The sequence below is a fragment of the Acipenser ruthenus genome, chromosome 4 (genome assembly GCF_902713425.1).
Source record: "Acipenser ruthenus chromosome 4, fAciRut3.2 maternal haplotype, whole genome shotgun sequence".
Classification (NCBI taxonomy): Eukaryota; Metazoa; Chordata; class Actinopteri; order Acipenseriformes; family Acipenseridae; genus Acipenser; species Acipenser ruthenus.
This window is the reverse complement of record NC_081192.1, coordinates 32,798,182-32,823,175: the sequence shown is the minus strand read 5'-3', so window position 1 is coordinate 32,823,175 and position 24,994 is coordinate 32,798,182. Positions and strand designations below refer to the sequence as shown.

Genomic DNA, 24,994 nt, shown 5'->3' with positions numbered 1-24,994 from the left:
TTTTTGTACATTTAACATGTTTTGACTAGATGGCAATATATAAAAAATAAACTAATGATTTATCATCTGCAATAAATTCATCCGATGTTTAATTTTTAAACTATTATTGTGGAGTAGTGGTTAGGGCTCTGGACTCTTGACCGGAGGGTCGTGGGTTCAATCCCCAGTGGAGGACACTGCTGTTGTACCCTTGAGCAAGGTACTTTACCTAGATTGCTCCAGTAAAAACCCAACTGTATAAATGGGTAATTGTATGTAAAAATAATGTGATATCTGTATAATGTGAAATAATGTATAATGTGATATCTTGTAACAATTGTAAGTCGCCCTGGATAAGGGCGTCTGCTAAGAAATAAATAATAATAATAATAATGTGTTATTTTATATACTGTTATTTTTGGCTTCAGTAAATTAAAGAAGAAAAAAAAAACTCCCAGTTTTTCACTGTGGAAATCTGGTAATCCTAAACTACATGGACAGTGCGAGAAACTGAAGTTCTGGTAGAAATTTTGTTCAGACACCAAAATCTTGCAGAACTCGACAGACTCACAAAATAGTAAAATATTCAGTCTTTTCTCAAATTACTTTGTTTAATGCTGACATTAGGAGAACCGTGCAGCACTGCGTAAACCGCATTCTCCTGCTGTAGGCATTCAAGAAATGCATCCTTTAAATTAGCGAGGTGCTCCCCAGTGCTTTCTGTAAGAATCTAAAACATACTGTATTACAAAACGGAGCAATATATCAATAGCTGCCATCTTTCAATATGCCTTGCAGGATACTGTTAACATCCAGTTCACACACCATATAAACGAGCCGAATGCACCTGCAAACTTTAGCTCGTATGCATATTTTGTCATGATGGTTTTTCATTTCCATATGTTTAGTAATGTGTACGGTAACCAAAGAAAGCCCACATCTCCAAATTAAAAAAAAAAAGTGGCTAGCCTTTCAATATATGCTATTGTATTATTCCAGCCATTTAACAGGCACACATTGTCGTGCTTGTCAGAAAATTAAAATTCTCCATTCAAGATTTGAAAGTGTATGTATACAAATGATACTCGTTTTTTTAACAAGCAAACCCGCAACCAAGATGTTACCATGGTAACAGCTTCGCCAAAAGGTTAACGGATTTATACAAATTCTAATAATAAACATTATTCAAACAATAATCATAATAAAAATAATCGTTCTCAGATTGTTGTCCCTTGTAGCCTCTCCCAAGACAGCATCTTACTGCTGATATGAACGAGTCCTGTAAAGATTGTGAAAGGCATTTCTGACCTGAACACATTGTACCCCAAATCAAAACGTTCGATCCCGTTGTCCAGCTTCCATGTCACGTATCTGGGTATTCATCGGTGCATTTTTTCCCCCCTGCAGTCACAGCAGCAGACAAACACCTGCTATCTTGTGAACTGTTACTGTGAAACTGGATATTACGGCAACTAAATGTTAAATTCCCAACAAAAAAGCTGCTGTTTTATCTGCAAGTCTGGGTAACTGACATTTGTTTCACTGTCATCATGAAGCCAGATGAAATCTTTCTTCCACTCCACTCTTTATTTTCGTCTTCATTTGTTTTTTCATAATTTCTTTCTTTATCAGTATTGATTTAAACGCTTTACTTTTGGCTTATTGGTGCAGTTGGTTGCTTAGTTGTAAAAAAAAAAAAACGAATTGTAAAAATCTGCCATGTCGAGGTAACGAGTATTACCAACAGCACTTCAGTACCTAGTTACCTAGGGAAAGTTCGGACGAGTTCAATTATGCCGTTATCGGGGGTGCGTAGGTTTTTAAAAATGGGTTTGTAATTCGGTTTTCAGCTTTTTGGCACACGGACCTATTTTCCTGCATTCATGAAACGGGCCTGTAGTGCTTCATCACTACCAGCCAAACTGCGATCTCTACCGGCCCCAGGCTGCTGGGCCATGGTTAATGTCGAACCCTGATTTATCTTTTTAATTAAAATAATAATAATACTAAATAATTTTAACTTAGGTTTCTTGCTGAGTTTTCTCTCCTATTAATGTTCTTATTTTATAGTGTGTTCAATGCCTTGTGTCAGCATTTTCACTTTGACAAGGCCTGCTTAGTGGGTGTTATTTTGAAAAGCAAAGACTAATCTGTGTGTCGTCTGTACAAATCGTTCATGTTAATATCGTAGACGCCCCACTCCAAGTGTGTATATAGTTTTAAAAGCAATCTCATATATAGCATTAAAGCCGGAATCTCGTATATAGTGTTTAAACCAATCTTGCCTGCAATTGAATTTTTTTTTTTTTTAAACCTGCAGGCAGATCTGGCGACACTCCTAAGACCAATTTCAGTGAAGATCCAGGAAATCCAGAACTTCAGGGAGAAAAATCGTGGAAGTAAGATGTTCAACCATCTGTCAGCCGTCAGCGAGAGTATTCCTGCCCTCGGATGGATAGCCATGGTAGGATTCATCTCGTAAAAAGATCATTAAAAAATATATATATATATATACAGACGTGCTCAAATTTGTTGGTACCCCTCCACAAAAAACGAAGAATGCACAATTTTCTCTGAAATAACTTGAAACTGACAAAAGTAATTGGCATCCACCATTGTTTATTCCATATTTAATAGAAATCAGGCTTTGCTTTTGATTTTTTATTCAACATAATATTGTAAATAAGAAAACAAATGAAAATGGCATGGACAAAAATGATGGGACCGCTAACCTAATATTTTGTTGCACAACCTTTAGAGGCAATCACTACAATCAAACGTTTTCTGTAGCTCTCAATGAGACTTCTGCACCTGTTAACAGGTAGTTTGGCCCACTCTTCCTGAGCAAACTGCTCCAGCTGTCTCAGGTTTGATGGGTGCCTTCTCCAGACTGCAAGTTTCAGCTCTTTCCATAGATGTTCGATAGGATTCAGATCAGGACTCATAGAAGGCCACTTCAGAATAGTCCAATGTTTTGTTCTTATCCATTCTTGGGTGCTTTTAGCTGTGTGTTTTGGGTCATTATCCTGTTGGAGGACCCATGACCTGCGACTGAGACAGAGCTTTCTGACACTGGGCAGTACGTTTCGCTCCAGAATGCCTTGATAGTCTTGAGATTTCATTGTGCCCTGCACAGATTCAAGGCACCCTGTGCCAGGCGCAGCAAAGCAGCCCCAAAACATAACCGAGCCTCCTCCATGTTTCACTGTAGGTATGGAGTTCTTTTCTTTGAAAGCTTCATTTTTTCGTCTGTGAACATAGAGCTGATGTGACTTGCCAAAAAGCTCCAGTTTTGACTCATCTGTCCAAAGGACATTCTCCCAGAAGGATTGTGGCTTGTCAATATGCATTTTAGCAAATTCCAGTCTGGCTTTTTTATGTTTTTCTGTCAAAAGTGGAGTCCTCCTGGGTCTTCTTCCATGGAGCCCACTTTCGCTCAAAAAGCGACGGATGGTGCGCTCAGAAACTGACGTACCTTCACCTTGGAGTTCAGCTTGTATCTCTTTGGCAGTTATTCTTGGTTCTTTTTCTACAATTCGCACTATCCTTCTGTTCAATCTGGGGTCGATTTTCCTCTTGCGGCCGCGCACAGGGAGGTTGGCTACAGTTCCATGGACCTTAAACTTCTTAATAATATTTGCAACTGTTGTCACAGGAACATCAAGCTGCATGGAGATGGTCTTGTAGCCTTTACCTTTACCATGCTTGTCTATTATTTTCTTTCTGATCTCCTCAGACAACTCTCTCCTTTGCTTTCTCTGGTCCATGTTCAGTGTGGTGCACACAATGATACCAAACAGCACAGTGACTACTTTTATCCATTTAAATAGGCTGAATGACTGATTACAAGATTGGAGACATGTGTGATACTAATTAAAGAAACTAATTAGTTTGAAATATCACTATAATCCAATTATTTATTATCTTTTCTAAGGGGTACCAACAAATGTGTCCAGGCCATTTTAGAATATATTTGTAGAATAAGCAATAATTCATCTCTTTTCACAGCTTCTTTGCTTTATTCTATGACATACCAAAGGCATGCAAGTATACATGATAAAATAGCTTTTAATTTCATCACTTTTCAGGAGGAATGAAGCATTGTTTCAATGAGCTGTAAGGGTACCAACAAATTTGAGCACATCTGTAGATATATATTTGCAAGTGTATGTGTATATATATATATATGTGTGTATATATATATATATATATATATATATATATATATATATATATATATATATATATATATATATATATATATAATTTGTTTGATTTACATCTAACCGATATATTTTTTTTTTGGCTCCCCTCTTGTTCCCCCTATTCGGTTCCCTAATTGCCTCAGGCACCCAAGCCAGGTCCTTATGTCAAGGAGATGAACGACGCGGCCACCTTTTATACTAACAGGGTCTTAAAGGATTACAAAGACAAGTAAGTCTGTTTTTTTTAAATTAAAACTTAAGAATGAAATCTTTGACTTACCAGATGAGATGAGCCAGAAAACCTGAATGAAAGCATATGTTTTACATTTAAACCCTGAATAATAAGAATTAAATTGAATAAATGTTTTTAATTGGTTTGTGATTGTGGCTGGATTTGTGTTAACGATAGATTGTAGTTTCCACACGGAGAGATGTATATATCCATATTAATGCATTCAGGAATATTGACTATATTTCTTAATATTTGTATACAACAAGACAAAATTATGTTAATATATAACATTAATTAAATAATTAAATACAGGCCAATCATGATTTACCTGGTTTTCACGTATTTGCATTTTTAACCAGTAAAACAAGTCTGTTACATCAACCCTTACCAAATTATCTTCAAAGGCAATGCAATGGTTCTGGACTAAGGGGAAAAGTCACACAAGAGCATGGACCATTGTTGGAATGGTACCACAGTAATAAGATTATAACAAACCAATATAATGGTATGAACCAATGCAAAGTGGTACAATAATTAATTGCTGTACCATCAGAGGATATCAGTAACATTGTACCACAAATTAGTTGTGTTGCTATTGTTAGTAATGCTGTGGTCTGTTTACGGTCCTGTCAGAGTATCTTGGGTTCATACATTACACTGTTTTAATTGCAGCATCCAAATGTCAGTTTTTGAACTTTTCTAGTTAAATACTGACCAGTTATAATCAATGTTGCTTCAGGAGGTCCTACGTGCACATACATAGTACAGAGTTTCTTGCTGGTTTAGTAAAATATACTATTCTGGGTGAGAAAGGTTCTCCACCCCCAAATGTGATCCAGGTAAAAGGTTTTGGTTTGCTGTGCAACTTGTCTTGGAGGCATTGCATTGATCACTGAAGTTGGCTTTTATTGAAGAGACAATTATGCAGTGGAAATTAGCCTGGGTTAATAGGAGGTAGAATAAGAGATAGATAACAATAATGTAATGCAGTATATACTGCAGACTAACCAAAGGGGAAAACAAACTCATTAGTTCAGCCTAACATAAGCAGGACCCACATTATTTTACAAGAGGCTTCTGGTATGCTTGTTAGGGATGCTGACAGAAGGATTATCACAGAGTTTAACTTTATCATGCAGAACTTAATTAGACCCACCTGCCAAATAAATTCAATGTGCAAAAAGCTGGAAGGACTTCTTTGTCACAGCACTGCATAGCTACAGTAACCATTTTATAAGTATGCAGTTTGCAATAGCAGCCATCAATTGTCTAGAGTTCATCCTCTGTGACCCAAGGTCTCTTGGCTTTCTCTCATATACCCCGCTCTTTACATTGTGGATTTGCTTCACTTAGCCTGAAAGTGTCTTGGTTGAAACACTATTGTTTTTTCACAGAAGATTTGCATATCTCGCTCCCCCCAATGCTCATGGACCATGAAGCACACCAAGAACAGACTTAGGATGTCACATAATGAGGGTAGGAGGAGAGCTGATGGCAGAGGGTCTTCAAAACTAGGAGCAAGTGCCAGAAAAAGATTAAAAGGAAGTTCCAGTCTAAAACAGTATTTTGGTTTTATAGAAACTACCTGATGTTAAAAGCAGTGGTTTTTAACCCTAGTCCTTAAGTACCAGCGCATATTTTACTTTTTTTTTTTATTTGTATTACAGCCTGGTGATGAAATTAGAGCAAATGTACTGTCCATCCTTTTTGGCTAAAAGAGCCATAGCAACAACCAGTGGGCTCTCAAAGAGCCAGAAAAAATCTAACACAAATGTAAACATTTGAGAATACAACCTTAAATAGGTTTAGTATGCTCAGAGGCTTTCTGTAATTGCTGCTTTGAACAAATATTTATAAGAAAAGCACAGGCTGTTATGGATACTTGAGTATGGATGGGAAACACTACCTGATTGGCAATCAGGTGGGTTCACCGTGCAGTATTGAGGTAGTGAGGATAGAGTATCTGATACAAAGATGGCAATATCACATGAATATCAGGGTCTCCTACATGTTATATACTGTGTAACACAGCAGGGAGGGGGTTAATATCCTCCCTGCAGAAAATATGTGCGTATGCACATTTTGGTTCATTGTATTATTATTTTGCTAATTGTTTATTGTTTAATTATCACCCGCACCTGATATATATTGTAAATTAATGCCAGGTGCAGGGTATTTAAGACGTGCAGCTTGTCTATACGGAGCTGCTGAGTAGAAGGAGGCAGATAGTGTGCTCTGTCTCCGAGCAGTCGTTAAGTGCTGTGTGAAACCGGTGTGTTTTGTGTGACAGGTAAACGGCTTAGCCGTCCTGCGAGTGAGTCAGGGATTTACCTGTGTAGTTAGCGCTCCAACCGGAGCTAGCTGTTTATTTTTGTTTGTGTTCTGTTTATTAAAAATCGCGCAATCGCGCTTTAAAAACCCCATTTCTGGTGTCCTGGGTCTGCTTTCAAAGGGGCAACGAACGACCGTGAGTGCCGGCCGGGTTACAACTGTTAACTAATTGCAGAACCATGGAAACATTTCACTACGACCCTCAAACTGTATCAAGACAATTGTGCATAATTCGTTCCAAAACCGCTGTGTTGCCATTGCTGGGTAATGTTACCATCTGTTAGGGTTTTTTCTGTTTTCAGGGTTATACACCGATATTATAATGGTATCCCAATTGTATTTTTCTCGTACAATTATTTTTTACATTTCCTAAAAGTAAATATAAATATGTTATCACCAATACAGACAAAAAAAAAACTGAAAAGTGGATTATGAGATTTTAGTTTATATTCCTGTTTGCATTACTCAAAAATGGATTGAATTTGCTGATCTGAGCCAAACCCGTTTTTATCTTGACACAGTGACAATCGGCATGTGGACTGGGTGAGATCATACCTGCAACTCTGGACAGAATTGCAGGCCTACATCAAAGAGCACCACACCACTGGACTCGTCTGGAGTAAAAGCGTGAGTACCTGCTCTTGAGCAGACTGCACTGCATGTGCATAACTAGGGTGGGGTTCCAGTGGTTTGGACAAACCCCTGTTGCCAGCCCTACCCCCATTAGGTAATGCCTTAACACCATACATCTCAGACCAGCTGTGTGGAAAAGGTTATGAAACTGCATCCCTGTGTAACCTGCACGTGTTCTATAGTTTAGATGCTGAGTGCATACTTCCCTTTAAGCAGCTTCACTTGAACCTTTGAGCTTCCCAACCTCACTAGCAGTCTCACATGAGTTGGCTGTGTTACTGTAGCTTGGCCGATTGTGCTATGACCACGCTCCAAAATGGACATGATTCTTTTAAGCTCTTATGAACAAATGCTGAAATAAATATCCCAAGATGTTGAACTGCAACAATCTGGATGTTGTCTGAGACTCAAGGAGGAAGCGAATGTATAGTGCTGCAGAACAGGGAACACGTCTTAAAACTACAGTAGTTTTTCAAATTATAAAAAATAGTTTAGAATGTGATAATTGTGATGTTTTGCGCATACACTGCAGTTGCTAAGGAGTTTTTATTTTTATTTTTTTAAATCGAGTCACTTAGTTTGACATTCAGTCACGCACCAATGAATACATGGCTACACAGAGTGTTACAGAAAACCCTGCAAAGAAACACATTAAGGAAACACATTAAGGCTGCATTCACACTGGCTCAGTTTGTAACAGACTCTGGTTTGGTTCATTTAGTTTGAAACTGGAGGGAGAACTTTGCTAATTTAATTAATACATTTGTTGAATGTCTACAGTAGGAGAATAGTGCAGTATTCAGTTATGCTTTTTAAAAAGTATTGTCCTTTTACTCAATTCTGAAGCCATTAAAATAATATAATAGCACAAGCACAATAAAAAAATTAAACAGCAGATTTATTTATTACAGATCATAAAAAATGAAAATTGTTTTCTTTCTATTGTCATCTAATCAAAACCTGTTAAATGTACAAAAAGCCAGATTAGAAAAAAAATGATCAGCTATTACCATCTAAACATGTGATTTACACATAATCAGAATTATTAAAGGGTACCTGTAGTGGTAGTGCATATATAATAATTTCAATAGAAAACATGTGGCTGAAAACTTTTTGACACCGCATTTATCCAATTATTATGGGATGAAAAAAGTCAAATAGAAGGAACTGTTGAGGTCCGACTGCCCCATTATTATTATTATTATTATTATTATTATTATTATTATTATTATTTTTATTATTATTATTATTATTCTCATTTACATATTCATAATAGAAGTCACTGAATTTGATTACTCTATTAGAATGATTTTTTTGTAGCTTTATGTAAATTATTGGAACCATCTTAGTGGGCTCCCGAGTGGCACATCCAGTAAAGACGCTCCGCGTGGAGTGCAGGATGCGCCCTATAGCCTGGATATCGCAGGTTCGAATCCAGGCTATGTCATTGCCAACCGTGACTGGGAGTTCCCAGGCCGCGGCGCACAATTGGCCGAGCGCCGCCTGGTTAGGGAGGGCTTAGGTCGGCTGGGCAATCCACGGTTCACCGCGCACCAGTGACTCCTGTGGCTGATAGGGCGCCTATGGGTCTGCAGGGACACTTTTGTCAGCCACCGGGGGTTGCAGCGTTGAACCAGGATTAATAATAACATAATTGGCAATTCTAAATTGGGGAGAAAAATTGGGTAAAAATCATTGGCAACAACTAAATTTAAAAAAAAATATTGGAACCATCTATAGTATTTCCAAACAGGAAATTGTTACCAGGAGGTTCCTGGTTCAAATCCTGGCTCAGCCACTGACTCGCTGTGTGTGACCCTGAGCAAGTCACTTAACCTCCTTGTGCTCCGTCCTTCGGATGAGACAAAAAAAAAAAGATCCTATCGTAAGTGACTCTGCAGCAGCAGTTGTGATGCATAGTTCACACCCTAGTCTCTGTAAGTCGCTTTGGATAATAATTAATAATAATAAACAGTAAACAGCTATTGTGTCTAAGGGGAATCACATGTTTGCTAATGGAGAAAAGGCAAATATTCAAGTACAGTCACAAGCATGTGCTTGAGAATGATGTTCTCTCATGTTGCTACATCCAATGTAAAACAAGCCATCAACCCCTTTGCCATCAGACCAACATTCTATACTCAAGCAGCCCACAGTCTAAATATTGTTTTCAAAGATAAAGGTAGCACTTACATTAAAAAAAAACTGGATGCACCAGGATTCAATACAAAAGGAAAAAAAATATGGCAATAGACAAGTTCTTTTCTGAAAAAATACCCTATGAATCCATTAAAGGTGAAATGACTTCCATAGTAAATGTTATATTTGTCGTCATCACTTTATAAGCAAAATTACCATCTTATAGACCATTGTCCTTTTATTGAGAATGTATGCATCTTTTAAAAGAACCAAATTATAAGATTATTTTCTGTATAGTATTTGTCAGTGCTTGAAACAAGTACAAGGTGGAACCAGAGATAAAGTAGACCATTTAAGCCAAAACAAGCTGCTAAACCAGAAGTATTGAGTGGCTGGCACTTAGCCGCGAAAGATACAGCAGCTGCTCAAGCCCTATCATACCCTAGCCAGCAGTTGTCACCATCAAGCAGTGGTGTTTGAGGAGCTGGACAGGGGTGGGGGTTGGGCCATACAAACTGAATGTATTTCTCAGGGAATGGTGTTATATTATCATTTTTTGCAACAGGTAAAAAAATGCTTTTTACTAATGCCTCTGTTGCATTACATACAGGCAAATCTTACAGTTAATAAACCCTAAGGAAGGTGGATTTATTAAGAAAAAACCTTGCGTGGGATTTGAACCTGATTATACCAAAAAGTGACTTTTTAGTTTAACTACCAGTTTAGTTTAGTGAATATATGTATTATCATTTGTCTTGCTGTAATTATGTTCCTAATGTGACTGCTGGTGTTCGCATTGCATCTGGTTTTATAGAGCTCAGAAGGAGCCATTCATGCTTATGTATTTTAACATTGTAATGACAGCTGTATGGGTACAGCTGTTTTTGCCAGTGCTGGATCTTTGACATATGCTCAGGAGGGTTTCTGGTGTCACTAAACTAAACTGCACTGCTTGTGTTAAACTGTGAACAGCTGGACACCATTTAATGTGTTGCAGAAGGGTAGAGTCCTTTGCAGGCTTCAACATGTCATATGTGGGTTAACATGTCATCTTTTGGATTTTAAAGAAAATTGTGATTTTCAAAAATTTATTTTTGGAAACGTGCCAATACAACCCCCCCCCCGTCAATGCTCATGCATTGGGTCAAAGAAATTCCTTAAATACAGAGCTAGAATTTCTCAGAATGCCATGAAGTTATTCTCCCCCAACCAAAACGAAACTTGATTTTAGCTGCATCTTCCCTTTAAGGAATAGGTTCCTAGAAATCAGGCATTAGATGACCTCTTACCGCTGCCACTCACCTTTGGGTCTATTCAGTTGATCTAAATTGCAGAAACTGGTCTATATACTAGAATGTATATTTATGTACCATGGTTATGAACAAAATCAAACATCTAATAGTGCATTGCTGCCTCTTTAGTGAATTTCTGTCTGTAAAAAAACATTAAAAACAGCAGGGAGAGTCTTTGGAGTCATTGAAATAGACCTCATTTAAATAACTTGATCAATATACCTCAATCTATGAATAAATGACTACACAGTTTGAGGAGATCCAGGAGATTATAGACAATAATGTACACCAAGAATTGTATTTATTTTTCTCTAGAATAAGCTACAGTATTATTACCTAGAAAAGTTAGAGATGCTACAAACTACCTGAGAGACATACAGTTTCCCATAATATCACTGTTACATGACAACCAAGCAGAATACACCATGCAAAAAGGTATTTTGATTAAAATATATTTATAAGCAAAACAAGGGCAGCTATTTCAAGATTGAATTACTTCAACACACTCTTCCTGATGTCATATTGCATCAGCGTGATCCAGCTCATATCAGTAACTGAGGCCTTGCATGCTGAGAGTGACCCATCTTGTTTTGAACCCTGAAACCCCTAATAAAGCAGTTGAAGGGCAAGCAGAGATTCCCAAAAAGAAGTCCTTTAAAGATCTGAAATAGCTGTCCCTGTGTGTTCCCACAAACCCTACAATGCGAGATGCCCTAGAAGGTATGACTTATGGAATTATTTTATTAGCTTTGTGAAATTTAACCACAGCTTTGATAAATTAACAAAGCATAACAAATTAAAGTCATACAAATCACTATTTCAGTAAACCATGCACAGGATATATTACACAGACACCAGTTTACCAGATTCTGCCTGTACAATAAAAACACAGCACTTAAAAGGGAAAATGTCAGTTTCATCTGTTTGTCTCCCTGCCACTAGTAAGCAGCCCTTCAGCAACCTTCTGTTCTCTAGATTCAAACAGAGTGGCCCTTAACCTTTAAAAAACAGCAGATGACACGCTCCTCTGATTTCTTATTTTAGCAGTACTGTAACTTAAACACTATGGGGCAAATATTCAAAGGTCTTGCAAATTTTTCTCATCTTTCTCGCAACTCTGCTTGCGTTGTGAATGTTTTGCGTAAAATCGCAAGTGAGTGAAATATAAGAGTTGCGGAGAAACTGCAATTATCGCAGCGCTGCGGAAATGAATTACTTTACCATTTACATGCCATAAAGATGACACTGGCTGCGAAAGAAGGACTGCGACTCTGTTGTCGTTTTTTATACACAAATGAAATAGGCTAAGCTTACTTGATTTGAAAAACGTCTTGAACGATACAAGCAAATTCCTACACTACTTGTTTGATTGAATGAGTAGTACACAACAAGCTTCAATTATTATTATTATTATTTATTTCTTAGCAGACGCCCTTATCCAGGGCGACTTACAATTGTTACACGATATCACATTATTTTTACATACAATTACCCATTTATACAGTTGGGTTTTTACTGGAGCAATCTAGGTAAAGTACCTTGCTCAAGGGTACAGCAGCAGTGTCCTCCACTGGGGATTGAACCCACAACCCTTCGGTCAAGAGGCCAGAGCCCTAACCACTACTCCATACTGCTGCCCAATATGAGAGCTGAACATTAATTTCAATAAACCACAAGTTTTTAATGAAAACAAATATTGTAGCCTACTTCACTAAAGTGAAAACTGGCTTCTGTTATTTTTAATCAGATTATACTACTGCTTAATAACAGGAACAAAATTTTATTTAGGGTTAGTGTTGCCTGTACCCCTACCCCCATGCAGGAACATTGCCTGCTAACTTACCCTATTAAAAAAATATATAAAAACAATAACGGTCTGGTTCTGTCTTTCCTTTTTTCAATGAATAGAATTGAATTAATAGAGAATAAAAACAAACCAAGCTAACAACTATCTAGCCTAAACAGAAATGTATTTATGTATTTATTTATTTATTTATTGATCTATTTTTTGCAATCTCCACAAACTGCGGTTTCTGTTGCATTCACAGCGCTAATAATATTAGATATAGCTAGATATTACTACAGCACAGACCATGGGTCAAACCAGTGTTTGTGTAGGGTGTGTATATCGTTTTTTTTTTTTTTTCTTTTTATCAATGCCGGCCTTCTGGAGTCATCTGAATGCCTTTCCACTTTTTGTTTTTCATTTTAAACCGTTTAAATACCAAACCATAACAAAATATTGAATAACAGTGCACATACACTGGAGGATAGATAGATAGGTAGTCAAATAAAATTAGAAAAACCACAAAGAAAGTGATTTCTATAATTTCTAATTGTTCTATTGAACGATATAAATTAGAGACTCAGCTTTATAATAAAACACATTATTACATAACATGCATAAAATGGAAAATAACATGCAAACACTAATTTCATACTTTGACAAAATTATTTGGGCAATCAACATATTTCATATGAAACCCATTTGTTGCTAATTATTGACAATTATCACGATTGAAAACCAACACCTGGTGATAATTATAGAATAAATAAATACATAATCATAAAGTGCTGAAAAATAAATTGGAAAAAAAACAAAAAAAATGGTTAAAACTAATAAGTACAGCAACAATCTAAAAATGGCAGTGATACAACTAAACAAAAATGGATAAACTACCAGAAAAATAGCAGAGAGACTCCGTTTAATGAAAAGCACTGTGTGGGCTATTAGTGACCAACACAGGAGAACAGGAACTAGCTCCAGGTGTGGAAGACCAAGAAAGATGTCTGCAAAATTCAATGATACCTTAACAAGATGAATGTCCATGGGCGAAAACTAAGATGCAAATTGAGTTTTCCATTCAATACTTGAAGAAGCCTGATGATTTCTTCAACCAAATTTTATAGTCAGACAAATCCAAAGTATGACTCTTTTCACCAAGAAAGCAACAATACATTTGGAGGAAGAGAGGAGAAAAATTTAAAGAAAAGTTCATCATGCCCAGTGTTAAACATGGTGGAGGTTGTGTGATGGTATGGGCTTGTTTTTCTTCCTCCGGCACAGGCGACCTTTGTATTGTAGAAGGATCAATGAATGCTGCAAAATATCAAGAGATTTTGCACTCTCATTTGTTACCCAGTGCTAGAAAGCTTACTGGATGGAAGTTTGTATTCTAGCAGGATAATGACCCTAAGCATTCTGTGAAGTCTACAAAGGAAGATCACAGTTATGGATTGGCCATCTCAGTCCCCAGACTTGAATTCCATCAAGATGTTATGGGTTGACTTGAAGGCTGATTTTGCAAAAAGGAAAACAAAGTCGATTGCAGAACTCAAAGCTGTATGTGTTGAAGAATGGTCAAAAATATCTCTGGAAAGATGCCAGGAACTGGTTTCAAAATACAGAAAAAGACTGCAAGCTGTAAAGGAAGCAAAGGGTGGGCACACAACATACTAATGTAAGGGTGCCCAAATACTTTTGTCAAAGTATGAAATTAGTTTTTGCATGTTATTTTTCATTTTATGCATGTTATGTAATGTGTAGTTTTATGATAACGTTGAATCTCTACTTTAATTTACATCTTTCAATAGAAAAATTAGAAATGATAGAAATCACTTTTTGTGATTCTCATTTTTAACTGCCCAAATACTTTTGTCTGTGGCTCTGTGTGTGTGTGTGTGGGTATGTATTCAGTTTGATGTTGTGACAGGGTAGCCGATGTGGTGACGTCAGGCCAGAAGCAAGAACAAACAGGTAACTGCAGGGCAAAAGACGCTTGCGGCGCCGTTTATTTATTTAAACAAAAACAAATCTTAAACATAATAAGAAAATAAGTAATCCAGATCAGGCTGGGCAAATCACCTTCACTGTTCCGAGATTTATTTTTAATTTGATTTCTCTCTTGTCTCCACTTCCAAATACCCACCTTGAGCGCCAAAAGCTGCAGACTTTAATGCAGGTGACCATCTCCCGATTAGCAATAAATTAAACAATTAATTAATTAATAGGGAGATGGCCACCTTCTGCACAAGGTTTTTAATTGTGGATGGGGCTTCCCATCCACACTACCAAACAAAAGCTATGGCTTCTCGCCATCATATATACAAATAATAATAATAATAAGAAGAAGAAGAAGAATACTACAACAAAACAAGTACAAAATAATAAACTGAACAGGGGCAGAGGGGTACCGCGTTCTAAAATAAACAAATACATTTGTTTTTAAATAACAAAACAAAGCTAAACAAATACATTAATGGCAGGGTTTTGCCCTGCCCCCTTTTCATCATGTGCAGGGCTCCTCGCCTTATCACAGATGCACACAGACCGCTTTTGATAGATAAAAACGTTAAGCCAATTTAAGTGTTTTACGGAAGTTTGCTTAATGTTAAGAATAAAGGATCAGCGATTAAATATGGTCCAGTAACAGTGAAAAAGTCGGAATGCATTGAAAGCTTTTGTTTAACTTTTAGCAGCAGCTGACACAATAAATGTCCTACAATTCGGGGGAGAAAGGTATAAAAGGCTTGGGAATTACGAGCAGCAGCTGTAACAGGAGCCACAAAGCAGCTGAAGTAATCCTGAAAAGCAGCCCATTATAAAGACAGAAGCAACGGTGGCACTAGTTGCCTCGGTTGAGACAACACTGCACTGCACCAGAAAATCCTATTCATCTTACAATACAGGGATCGTCACTTCTCTTACTGCAGTCAGTCACATCTTTGCTGCAATTCTTCATTATTTACATTTTTAACCCCCTTTGAAACCTGGAATCATCCATTTCAATAACCTCCAGTGCATCCCCCCCAGCAACTGGAACACTAGTTTGCATGTGTTCTCGTACACTTTGACTATGACAGCTGTGAAATATGTGTTCTGGATTAATTGTATTATTACTGGTAATGGTATTATAATAGCACTCAAATAGTACTTCTGGACAGTTGTATTACTTCCACATTAATCCAACGCATATCTGTATACAATTTGAGAAGGTCTGGCTAGAGCCCAGTAAGTTCCAATCAATCAATCAATCAATATTTATTTTACACAGCACCTTTCATAGAGGACCACCATCACAAAGCGCTTTACAAGATAGTGAGGAACAATGCATACTACATTAAATACAGCACATAGTACATTAAATACAAGCAGTAAAAATCAATGCAAATACATTAAATACAGGCATAATACATTAAATACAAGGCTAGGATGTGAATTTTAAACATTGTGGATGCGTGTGTCATACAGAATCATAAGAATAAGATGGAGTGAAAACCCTGAGATAAGCTAAAGAGCATTGAAAGCAAGAGATAACAAGTAGGTCTTGAGAGTTGACTGTGGGAGCTACACGCACTGAAGCTGGGAGAGAGTTCCAGAGAGTCGGGGCCGTGAAGCTAAAAGAGCACTCCCTGTGTGTGGTGCACTTTTGCTTGGTTATGACAAGCAAGCCAGAGTCAGGACCTCAGCTTGCATGCAGGGACATAGCGGGTCAGCAGGTTGGAGAGATACTCTGGACCTGTGTGATGAAGGGCCTTTCAGGCAAGCAGGAGAATTTTGAAAGTAATCCTGAACTTTTACAGGTAGCCAGTGCAGCTGGGCAAGATAGGGTGGTCATGTTTTTTACATCTGGTAAGGATGGCACGTGACGGAAGACCACCATAGAAAGAGTTGCAGGAGTCGAGAGGAGATGAATGCATTACAGAGTATCTCTGCATCCAGGAGGGAAAGGCAGGGACAGACCTTTGGGATGTTTCGGAGGTGGTAGAAGGAGGATTTGACTACGGAGGAGATTTGGGCATCAAAGGAGAGGTTACTATCCAGAAGTACGCCAAGCCTTCGTACAGTGGGGGAAGGCAGCAGCAGACAGTTTCCGAGGTTTAAGGCAGCAATCATTAATTCTCAGTCCACAGGTACCACTGGTAACCACACCCTAACCTAAGTGCATGATTTTAACTATTTATTTTGTTACCTTTACTTAGCATCTATTCATGTAATAAATATGCAGAGCTAGTACTGTAGTAATACTTAAGAAAAACTTATTTCTAGTCTAATAATTGTATACGTTACTATTACTGTTTAACTTTACCTTGTCCTTTAGGATTATGCATTGTATTACCAGAGTAAAGGAGTATGTATACAGTACACATGTGAAAATACAGAACCCTGGGCATTTGCTGAGTATATTCAGTGTTGTGCCTGCTTAGGTCTCAGTGGATACAACTTTTAAGAATAGAAGTTCTGTACAAAGAATCTTGTGAAGACTTCTACTCCCCCTAGTGGTAGAGGTTAACATTTTATATTACATCAGCATACTTGTTTCACATCATTTTACAATTTTACATCAAAAGTATTTGTATTGTTTCTGAACATATTACAAACAACCACCACCACACCACCCTTCCCACATATTGTTATATTGTTATTGTTATTTATCGTATCTACAGAAAGTCATGACAATATTAAGGCCCTGTAGTGTCCATAAAAATCCTATTGCTACAACATTTCAATTGAACACTATATTTAATCATATATAGTCCGTATTTCAGAGGACTATACATATAAAGCAAACCTCAATCAATCAAAAACATTTTTTTTAATTAGTCTGTCACCTTGTGGGCCGCTGGGCGATCGATCCCCTGAAGTCACCAAACATTAAGGTGACCATATGGCTCTGTGCTCACTGGGACAGTTTGGGACAGTTCAGGCTTTTCAACTCACAACCCAATGCATCCTGATAAGCATAGTCCTGCTTCTCTTAAAAGAAAGAGGTATGTGAATGGTACTTGAGACAGGTAAAACATACCAGACTTCCTTGGGTTGTGAGTTGAAAAGCCTGAACTGTCCCAAACTGTCCACAGAGCCATATGGTCACCTTACCAAATATGTTACATTAGTTTCACACTTTTCTATTACTAAAGTCACTAAATTGTGCTTCAAATTGCTACTTCAGCTGTTGTGTAGGCCATAGATGCTTTTTGTTCTGGGAATGATACTAACCTTAATGCATTATCTCTTAAGATATTTATTTTCCATTTCAGGGCCCTTTTGCTTCAGAAGTATCACTGGTGGCTCCCCCTGCTCATGGTCCCTGTCCCCCTCCACCTCCTCCCCCTCCCATCTTTGAGGCTGACACCCCCAAAAACAACTCCTCAACGATGCACTCGGCTCTGTTTGCGGAGCTCAACCAAGGGGAAGCCATTACCAGAGGCAAGGAAAATACTGTATCAAGATAAATGTGTGATTCCACATAAGAAAAGTACACATCTAAGAAATGACTCGCTATTTATATTGTCTGTCACTTTTCACATAAGGTTGATTTTAAAAAAAAAACAAACAAAAAAAAACACCATATGCAGTCAGTGTTGTTGCATGACATTTTTAATTTGAATCTACAGTGGGATCTACACTGCACTGCAAAATACAAGAAAAAAACAGATTCTGAAAAAAGACCATTTGTGTCACCCAAAGTGACACCACAGCAGAGACCAAGACTGGAGTCCAATCCCTTAGTTTTCCCTTATTAGCATATAGATAGAAAGAGCAGGTTTGCATGTTTATGAGTTTTAGGGCAGCAGTATTAAAATGCACCCTCATTTATACTAGCTCCATTATTTTGGAAGCAGGTTGTGCTGTTAAAAACATACATTATAGCATCGCCATAGCCCTAATAATGTGTTAAATGTTTAATGCTGTTTAATTCTCTATTTGTATGTCCTGTATGATTCTTTTGTCACGTCTGCTAAGATCAGTAGTGCCATGCTTACAGCTTATTCCAGGAAAAGATGCTTCTGAAAAGACTGTTCAAGTCTGATAAGCAGCAATTTAATGCTGATATTGTTAGTAAAACAAATAATGATCTAAGGAGAAACAATATTAAACATGTAAGTAATAAAATTTAAATATATAGATCTACAGTATTGCTTTACTTGGTCATTATAATGCTACTAATAATAATAATAATGATAATTTCCATTTGTTCCTTAGGGCTCAGACATGTTTTGGATGGCCAAAAGACTCACAAGAACCCTGAGCTGCGGTCTCAGGGTGGTGTGGCCCGCCAGTCTCCCACAAAGAGCCACACTCCCAGCCCCACCTCCCCCAAAGCACCTCCACAGAATCACTTCCCAGTGCTGGAGCTGGAGGGCAAGAAGTGGAGAGTGGTACTTGTGTTACCAGTGATAACAAATTCACTTTCAACCTTAATATCTCCCTGTCACGCAATTCTAAATTAATTATACTGATGTGTCAAGCATGCTGGAGTTGCCCTGTGTTGTATGGCATGAATCCAAAAAAGAAAAATGGCCAAAAGCATCAATTTAATTTAAAACCTGTTATTCTATACTGCCCCCACCAATCTGGCACCATGTAACTTGGTCATATTTAAGCCATTTAAGGTATTTATACCCAAGAAAGCTGTACAGAATATGTTACCTACAATGTGCTTTATTATTGCATTTAGGCCTATGGTTCTTATTGTATATGTTACTCTATTAACACAATTATTCTTAAGTAAAGAGGCATACACTCTGACTGCTGGAACCATGTTTTACTTCAGAACATAGCGCGCAACAAACACATTCCTTCATTTAGTATCATTACACTATCGAACCACTGACCGGAACTGTGGTAAACTTACACCAGAAAAGTAGTGCTCTTAATCAATTGCACAGATCACATACATAACAGTTCTCTATCCAATTAAAGCAAATTTCATGTAAGGTGTACAGGTAGTGGACAAAAAAGTGGAAACACCTGGGTAAATGAGGGACAACAAGTATATTGAAAGCAAAGGCTTCCACACAGGTGTGGCTCATGCGTTAATTAAGCAAATAACATCCCAGCATGCTTAGGGTCATGTATAAAAATCCTGGACAGTCCTGGTTGCCAATAATTATGGCTAGCATGTCTGCAAGAGGAGAGCTCAGTGACTTTGAAAGAGGGGTGATTGTTGGGGAGCGTTTGGCAGGAGCTTCAGTGACCAAGACAGCTCAACTGGCTGATGTTTCACGAGCAACGGTGTCTAAGGTGATGTCGGCATGGAATTTCGAGGGAAAGACATCATCATCAAAGGGCAACAGTGGGCGGAAGCTCATATCCAGGATCGTGATATCCGTGCATTAATTCGAAGTGCAAGGCAAAACAGACGAGCAACTGCAGATCAGTTGACTGCAAATTTCAACCTGGGGCGCAAGCAGCCAGTTTCATCAAAAACGGTCCATTGAGAACTCCACAGAGCGGGATACCATAGTGGCCCAATGCCCTATTAAGTGACTTTATATTGGCGTTTCCATTTTTTTGTCCACTACCTATATATTTTGAAGAGTTGACTGAATAGGTGCAAAACTTTGAATACTATTGTTTATTGGAATGGCCAGATGTCATATCAGATTTCCTTGTCCGAGGCCTTCCCTTATGGAACTTTTTTGCATGTTAAGAATTAGTACACAATATGTTTATAATAGCTAGTGCAGAAGGCACTATGAATTTGCAAAGATAAATTAACTTTAACCTGAATAAATTAACTTTAACCAGAATTCAATCCGCACATCATCTTAGAACTCTCCAGCCCTTCTTTTTGAATTCCATTGAAGAAAATGATTGTTCAGAATCATGTGGAGTTCTCTCTTTTTATATATAAAGGAATACCAGGATCATGCTAACAGCCTTGTGATCTCTGAAACCGAGCTGAAACATGTGGTCTACACCTTCAAGTGCAGTAACTCGACATTGCAGATAAAAGGCAAAATCAATTCCATTATAGTTGGTGAGTCTGGATTTTATTGTAAAGTCTCCTACCCATATTAATTATATATTATATATATATGCTGAATTATTGAAAATGAAAGGAGCTGCATTAAGGCATGTATCCAGGTGGAGTAAAGATTCCAACACCATACTTGAAACAGCAGTGTGGCTCTCTATTAAAGACTGTGAACTTTTATGGCTGGTTTTGAAGATGATTAATCAACTTTCCACAAGTTTTGATTTATTGATTTTTTAAAAAAAGCACACCAAAATTAAAACAAAAAAAAGTGAATTAATCTCAAGTTTTCTGTGAAGGGCAAATACTATATTATGACATATATTTTACTTTATGGACAAACGTGATTTGCAGATATAATGGCCTCTACTTCCTACTATATAGAGAGTTTATCTTTATTTTTCAGACAATTGTAAAAAGCTTGGCCTGGTGTTTGACAATGTGGTTGGCATTGTGGAAGTCATCAATTCCAGAGACATTCAAATTCAGGTAAAAGTAAATAAAAATCAACACAAAATCTATATTTACCCCTATTTTCTTTGAACTCATTAAAGCAAAAGCTTTGAGAAGTATGTGAAATTTCAAATGTTATTTATTCAGTCATTTGTAAGAAACTTTAAAACACTTGTATTTTAATGCTGTACTTCCATTTTAGTTTTACATAAATACGTTATTGTTTTAAGCCGGGTCCAATGAACAATTAAAATATATAAATAGCCCAAGCTGACAAACTGCAATATTTTGATCAATTTGTCCATTTTGTGGTTTATCAAGGATGACCAAACAACTTACTCATAGATTATAAAAGAGCCCTAACCCTATTTAGGATTTTAGTAAAACCTCATCAGTAGCAATTAGTATCAAGTACAACGCTTTCATCAAGCTGCTTCTTTTTACACTGATGTACAATGTTCTGTTTCAGGTATTGGGGAAAGTGCCAACCATTTCAGTCAACAAAACTGAAGGCTGTCACATATACCTCAGTGAAGAGTCTTTAGACTGTGAAATTGTGAGTGCCAAGACTTCAGAAGTGAACATTTTGGTTCCACAGGATGGTGATTACGTAAGTTCAGTTGTATTTATCTTTGGGGCAGTTAAAGCAAAGGGATAAAACTTAATTATACTTTATTTTAGTATTTAATGCCCTGGATTTATTCATTTGTGATTACATCAATATTAATTTTAATTAAAATACACATGTGCTCTGTGAACCCTTACCAGATTACCAGGGATGTTAATATTACTTTGCCTCCGGCTAAGAGAACACCCAATGGGAAGCAAACGAAGTGTTCTCAGTCTTAGTCGAAGTGTTCGTTAAGAAGGAGCTGCCCACCGGACACAATATGAATCAGTAAATAAATCTGTATTACTTGTCATGATGCACGTGCATCAACATATGAAATGAACAGAATAAGTAAGAGAAAAGCAACAGGCAAGTGCATGTTAATAAACTATAATAATAAAGTAACAGACAAACTAACGTTAATAAACTAACTGTCAAACTAAATTAAGAGAGCACTCCTACACACGTTATAAAATGCAGCAGCAGCTCTAGATTCATTGTGAATACCTGTGCAGGAGCAATATTCAAGACCAGCAAAACATTATTTAACAGAATGGTGAAGCAACTCACCAGAACGGAAAACACCAAATTGCTCGGCGACTTGTGTCTGATTTCAGGTTTTTTCAGGAGCTCGAACATTTTCCAACTTTTTGTAGCAAGAGAAACGGCGGCGCTTTTCAGTGTTTGTTTACATGCCATTTTGCAGCGATGAGGTGCACTCGTGGAAATCAGAATACAAAACGAGGCAATGACATGACGGCGGTTCTGGAAAGATCAACGTACCTCAAGACACACTCGCGATGACAAGTCACATTTGAAAAGATTGAATAAACCATTTGAATTTAATTTTGATGATGAGTAGTTATCAGGTTGCAAAACAGCACTGTATCAGTTGTGCACAAATCGCTAGCGGTGCCAAAAAGGTGTTATTTGAAGTGAAGTTCCTGTTCCTTTAGGCAAAGCATTTACAATGGGAAAAATCTTTCACCACAAAGGTGTTCTCTCAGGAGGTGTTGCTATACGCGGAGACTGCTGTACTACTGATGACTTGATTACTTCAAAGTTATTTTCACTCATGTGCTTCTGCCAGCTGTAGATGGTGCAAGTAATCAGATTAGTTAATATTACAAAAACTAATGCCTTACTGCAATAAAGTTACACAGAAAGGTAATATGAATACAAGCAACTTATTACTGTAACTAGTTACTTCAGCAACACGAGATGACCTTCTTTGGAAATGCTGGGGCACTACAATGGTAGAATGGTACCAGTGTGGTAGCATTTTCATATTTTGACATCACAAGCGTATGAACCAATACAAAGTTAGAATCTATTGCAGGGCCATGGTATAAACTAGCACATACCAGTGCTTGGGGTCTATTAATACGTTTTTTCTATTTTCTAATTCCCCCTAAGCGTGTAATTCCTGAATTCCATTCTACTGTATATCTAATTTTCTCCGTTTTTTTTTTTTCAAATTGAAAAAAACTGTTTCTCTCTCTTTTTTTAACAGAAAGAATTCCCTGTTCCTGAACAGTACAAGACAGTATGGGATGGGTCAAAATTGGTCACAGAACCTACTGAGATGGCTGGCTAAATTCACAATTTATGATTACAACACAGATGTTTTAAATGTTCATACAAAAATCAAAAGGCTGAGATACATAACTCCAGGATACCGTAGCCAAGTAGTTCTGTGTATTAGAAGTCTGGTTTCAACGATTCCTTATTTTCCTATCATTTAAATGTATGTTTTAATATATATGAACAAACTATTGCACTTATGGCATAGTGATGGACATCACTGTAGCAGTACCTACAGTAATCATTAAAAGACACAGGATACATAATCACACTTAAAGCTCAGTAGATTCAATTTAATAAGGCACTTCAAGATGTTGTAGGGGACTGATAAGTAGGGCTGATTTATGTTGTAATTCAACATTAAAGAAATTAAAAAGAGCATTCCAACAAAGTGTATTACACATGACAATTAATTAGTGGGGGGAGCCAGTTAAAAAGCCTAGCATCTATACATAGTAGTTACATATCGGGGCCCTGAAAATCTTAAATCAAGACTAAAACTAATCACCATCTTTTTCTACTGAAAGTGAAAGATTGAGGAAACGTTTTCTGTTGAAAGAAAGTAGGGCATCAGTGGCAACTGTGTCCCGATGAGTTTATATGCGAGCAATGCGTCCAATGTGGATATGATGCTTTGTGTAAAGCAAGTTGTCTTGGAACAGCAGAAACAGCTTGAATCTTTTCCTAAGGAAGGGAGACTGTTCCACATTATGAAAATGCTCTTAGGAAAAGACCTCTGGTGACCAGTCCAGTGAAAGGGTACCCTTGTACAACAGAAAGGTAGTCACTCGTTTCGGTTTTATAAGGCTGTATAAACCTGTTTTAGGTATCTAACAATATAAAACGTTTTGTTTTTAAACCCTATAAGCTTCACTGAATGTTACAAGCTCAACAACCTGGCTACACCTCTACCTGCATTTTTAAATATTTGTTTTGTATACTGTGTCCTTATGGAGGAAACTATGGTTAACAAACATTTTCATTTACAATACTTCTCCAATGAAAATCATTTTAATATTAGTCTTGTATAGATATGTGCCATATTTACCATTGTGTTGTATTTTGCATTTTACCACCATCTCTTAAGCATTATTTATATTCCACTAATAAAAATTACACTACACATGCACACACACTTTGCCAGTGTTTAAACTGCTACACTGCAGTGTAATTAATTTGCACAGAGATCAAAACAAATATACTTTAATAAATCCTCCAGTTTGTGTCAGATGCTTTTCGTGTATTGCTTTGGACTAATGCTACAGAAACAGCAGACATGTCATGTGCTGCAAGTTACAGTGTGTAACCTTTGCTATAATAAATAATTAATTATTGCTTTCAATCTGTTGAATCACTGGTTACCATATTTACTGTAGTTAGATGTATAGTTATATAAGGTTTCTCTTGTATATCTGAAGCACTTTGTACATACAAACTGCAATATGCTTTAAATCGCAGCTCTTTATCTAGTGATAAACTTTTAAATTAGCAAACTTTTGCTAGCATAGTGTTACCGGTTGTGTATATGCATAAATCAGCCATGCACTGTAACAGGTAAAACGTATCTGGTGATGTAAAAGCACTGCATACTCCAGTATAGACTGACAGCATATGAACTTCTTCTAACTATTGTCACCAGATTTTCAAATAAAACCAAGTCGTGATTAAATATTCAATGTGTTATGTATAAAATGTGTTTTTGCTTGTAAAGAATGAAGATTTCTTTTCTCTGAATTACGCAAGTACAATGTAAATACAATTGCAATATGAAA

At 37.2% G+C, this 24,994-nt stretch overlaps 1 protein-coding gene across 2 annotated transcripts in view; it reads left to right on the top strand.

Annotated features, from left to right (window-relative positions):
* The window catches only part of LOC117400502 (adenylyl cyclase-associated protein 2-like), an 88,236-nt gene extending 63,242 nt beyond the window's left edge, over positions 1–24,994 (top strand). For both annotated transcript variants that reach the window (XM_059022303.1, XM_034000571.3), the window contains 9 exons: positions 2,300–2,443; positions 4,328–4,413; positions 7,269–7,374; positions 17,853–18,021; positions 18,799–18,974; positions 20,455–20,578; positions 20,982–21,064; positions 21,498–21,638; positions 23,152–24,994. In XM_059022303.1, coding sequence (XP_058878286.1) covers positions 2,300–2,443; positions 4,328–4,413; positions 7,269–7,374; positions 17,853–18,021; positions 18,799–18,974; positions 20,455–20,578; positions 20,982–21,064; positions 21,498–21,638; positions 23,152–23,235 — 1,113 coding nt within the window. In that variant the 3' untranslated portion in view covers positions 23,236–24,994. The remainder of the gene's footprint in view (positions 1–2,299; positions 2,444–4,327; positions 4,414–7,268; positions 7,375–17,852; positions 18,022–18,798; positions 18,975–20,454; positions 20,579–20,981; positions 21,065–21,497; positions 21,639–23,151) is intronic.